The sequence below is a fragment of the Hippocampus comes genome, unplaced genomic scaffold (assembly GCF_001891065.2).
Source record: "Hippocampus comes isolate QL1 unplaced genomic scaffold, H_comes_QL1_v1.1 scaffold33, whole genome shotgun sequence".
Taxonomy (NCBI): Eukaryota; Metazoa; Chordata; class Actinopteri; order Syngnathiformes; family Syngnathidae; genus Hippocampus; species Hippocampus comes.
The window spans coordinates 1,474,265-1,477,553 of NW_017804842.1; the positions used below are offsets into that span (position 1 = coordinate 1,474,265).

Sequence of the window (3,289 nt, forward strand, 5' to 3'; positions counted from 1 at the left end):
CAGGTTGTCGACACACTAAGGCATGCCAGGTATACACCCACAGTACTGGTAAGCGTTCTCAAGTGGAGATAGAAAATAAAGTCAATGGTAATTCTACATCAATTTCACCTGACATTAAAAAAAAAAAAAAAATTAAAGAATGGTAGAGTCCAAATGAAAACCAAAGCACAGGAAGTGGATGTATTATTTTTGAAAGAGGTTAGTGAAGTCACTCTGGAAGTATTTGCAGAACCTTCAATGTATCATCAGAGGACTGTTAAAGATGTATCCCCTAAACTCACCAAGTAGCACCCCTGAAAAGTTAGCCCCAACACCATTTTCACTGATTAACACATAATCAGGACAACAGGTAACTGGATAGATGGAAAACTCTCAGGGATGCATGCAGGAAGCTGAACAGGAAGACGGCCATTTTGTTGTAGCAGCCATTTTGGGATGAGTTCCAGTGCTCGAAAGTTGGGGGGAAAAAATAAAAGTAAAAATCAATCCCCAACGACAGTTTCACTGATCGTTGCGAAACGGGGTGGACACCTATCACAGCAGGACACACACAAAAAGTCGCAAGCACCCAAACTGAACAGGAAGTCGGCCATTTTGGTTTGGCTTTGCCATTTCCCCACTTGAGAACTTGCCCAAATGAGCCCCAATCGGAAGCAGGTATCCTACAAAGATGTTTTTTTTTTCTTTCATTCCCATTCCATTCACAGGATGGGATGAAAAAGACACACCGGTGCGAGTGACAAGCACTCATCCAACATGATGACAAACGGGTCAGCCTGTTAAGATGCGGTCAGATGACGCCACATGCACATGCGTACGCTGATGCATCATGCATCCCTCCCACAAACAGACGCAGACGACAGCTCCACGAGCTGTCGTCTTTTCCAAGCATGCAAAGAAGGAGCCGGAATATGATGATGCAGCCAAATACCTCAATGCAAAATGACACAGTGCATCCTGACAATTATGAAACTCGCTGCTCACAATGCACACGCCCATACTCATCGCATCGCTAAGTTAAGACACATCATCACTTGCGGTTGATTTATGCAACAGTGCAACCTCCAAAGTGGGAATTTCAAAAGCCAGTTTTACGCCGTCTGCAAATAAGGTGGTGAGAATTCCATCTGCTTCATCCATCTGCCAAAAAACGTTTTAACACGTCAACATTCCGAACTCATACAGGTGACATGAGCACTTCACTGCTCCGAGCGGCATTCGTCCTTTTAGATTCTCACGAGATTTCCCGTGTGGTTGCCGTTTTGAGTTCTGATCAACTTTGGAGGTTTCATTGTCTTTTCAACATGCATACGCGGTCGTGTGAATGAGAGAAGTCAAACGAATCATTATTGTGGAAAAGGACAATGATAAACATTTAAATCTGTGAATGTTGCTCGATGGATTGTACAGGTCTTGCGCGTCATGTACTTGAAGAATAATGTCGCTTCAGCATTTTTGCCACATCCTTGATATCCAGCTTCAGGTCCATGTACGAGTACGTTCTTTGTTCGAGCTAGTAAGACAAGGGCGCTCTACTAGAACAACTGTGTATCACTGTTTTTTTTCCCCCTCTATTGTGCTAAAACGTGCACATTAGCTGGACAATTTGGGCATTCTCACATCGTAACAACACGTTACTAGTGAGGCAAAAACTCGTTGACAACTGTGTGCCTCTCAAACCACGAGTGACTACATTCTCCCAGTTAATATCTCAAGCTTTATTAATCGTATTTGTCACATACAGATGTCAAGTAGCCTCACTAGTAACGTGAAGTTGCCCAACTTGTACGCCAAAGTTGTCCTAACTAGTGTGCAGAGCTGCCATTGAGTAGTGCAAGGCAGGAGTGTCCCCTCAAATCTACGAGTAATTGATGCCCTCACTAAAAAAAAAAAATTTGGTGCAGCCAAATCACATATTCACGACTGATTTGCCAAAGTTCGGATCAAGATAGAAACTAACATTTTTTTCTGGTGCAAAAAAGAGTCTACTCTTTCTTTCGTTTGCTTTTGTTGATGGGGGTGCGTTATTGCCTCAAAAGTTGATTAGAGATGTTCAACACCACTTTGTTCCAGACCGATACCACTACGGTTATTCACTCTTTAAGTACTTACCGATGACCACATTCACTTTTCATGTAGAAAATTTCATTGAACACGATGACGAAAAATTGTGAACAAAGACTTTTCTTGCTGATGGAGAGGATAGTTTGCCAATGTGTCAAACTGCTGCAGTATAGCGCCAGTTACTGCCAATGAACACTTACTTGATTTTCAGCAGCCTCCGCAAACAACATTCTACTTCAAATAAGCCCAGTATCGGACCGATACCGATACCTGATCTTAGATCCCTTAAGTTGGAAATGCTACATGAGCGCGTATGTTGTCACAGACCTCCTCCTGTCTGGTGATGGTGGTCTGCCGCTGCTCCAGCATGGCGAGGAGCTCCGAGATCTTCAGCTGGAGGGTCTTCTCCGATGCGGATGACGTCCTCTCGGTGGTGATCTCCGTCTGGAGCCTCGTAATCTGAGTCTGGAACGAGGGAGAAGCACAAAAACGGGTGAGCTTTCCCTTTCCCAGTATCGCAAAACCGGTATCGATCCTGTGTCGGGTGAACCGTTCACGCACTTGGAATAGCCTGCCCCTAAGGCATTGTTGAATGAGTTAGCATTCAGACATTAGTCCGATTAAATGCTGTGGTTCTGTTGAATATATTTGTTCTGAAATATACAACATATTCACCCGCAGCCGCTGGATCTCTTGCTCCTTCTCCTGTTTCATGATGCTGAGCTGCTCGTTGAATTGCCGCGACAGCTCCTCGGTCTTGATGTGCAGCGTGCTGCTGTTAGATTGGCCTAATTGCTGCGAGGTGGAGGCGGAAAGATGGAAACAACTTCAGAGACTTTCAGGCTAAAGTGAGAAGGCCTGACCGAAGGCCGGAGCGAAGGTGGCCGGCTACCTTCTGTCGGAGAATTTCGTTCTCCTTCTCCAGAGCCCTGATGCGTCCTTCCAACTCCCGCATCCGGAAGTCGCGGCTCGAGTCGACGTTGCGGGCGCTCATCAGCTGGCTCTCCAAGGCACGCTGGGAGGAGGTGGTCTCCTTCAGAGACACCTGGGCGCACAAGATGGGTAGTCGGCCAGTGAGACCTTTGCGTAACGGCTTGCTAAAGTTCATACGGTCGAGCCTCGCGCCGTTTGAGCCGTCAGAATAGAGAGAATAGATGCCCGTTTTAAGGTTTACATACTCTTCGATTTCACCTCCTTTCATCGAGTAATCAATACAAAAAAAAAA

At 45.5% G+C, this 3,289-nt stretch overlaps 1 protein-coding gene across 2 annotated transcripts; it reads right to left on the bottom strand.

The window, feature by feature from the left end:
- Window positions 1-1,916: 1,916 nt before the first annotated feature.
- Window positions 1,917-3,187, bottom strand: LOC109517743 (protein POF1B-like). 2 transcript variants are annotated; one of them, XR_002168605.1, is made up of 4 exons: window positions 2,957-3,187; window positions 2,740-2,859; window positions 2,278-2,529; window positions 2,068-2,145 (listed from the first exon to the last, which is right to left on the bottom strand). XR_002168605.1 is itself a non-coding variant. In XM_019873084.1 (3 exons), exons 1-3 carry the CDS (start codon window positions 3,170-3,172, stop codon window positions 2,350-2,352), a joined length of 516 nt encoding a protein of 171 aa, XP_019728643.1. In that variant the 5' UTR covers window positions 3,173-3,187; the 3' UTR covers window positions 1,917-2,349. The 2 variants fall into 2 exon arrangements, 1 of the variants encoding a protein (XP_019728643.1); XM_019873084.1 differs by having other exon boundaries at window positions 1,917-2,529.
- Window positions 3,188-3,289: the final 102 nt, after the last annotated feature.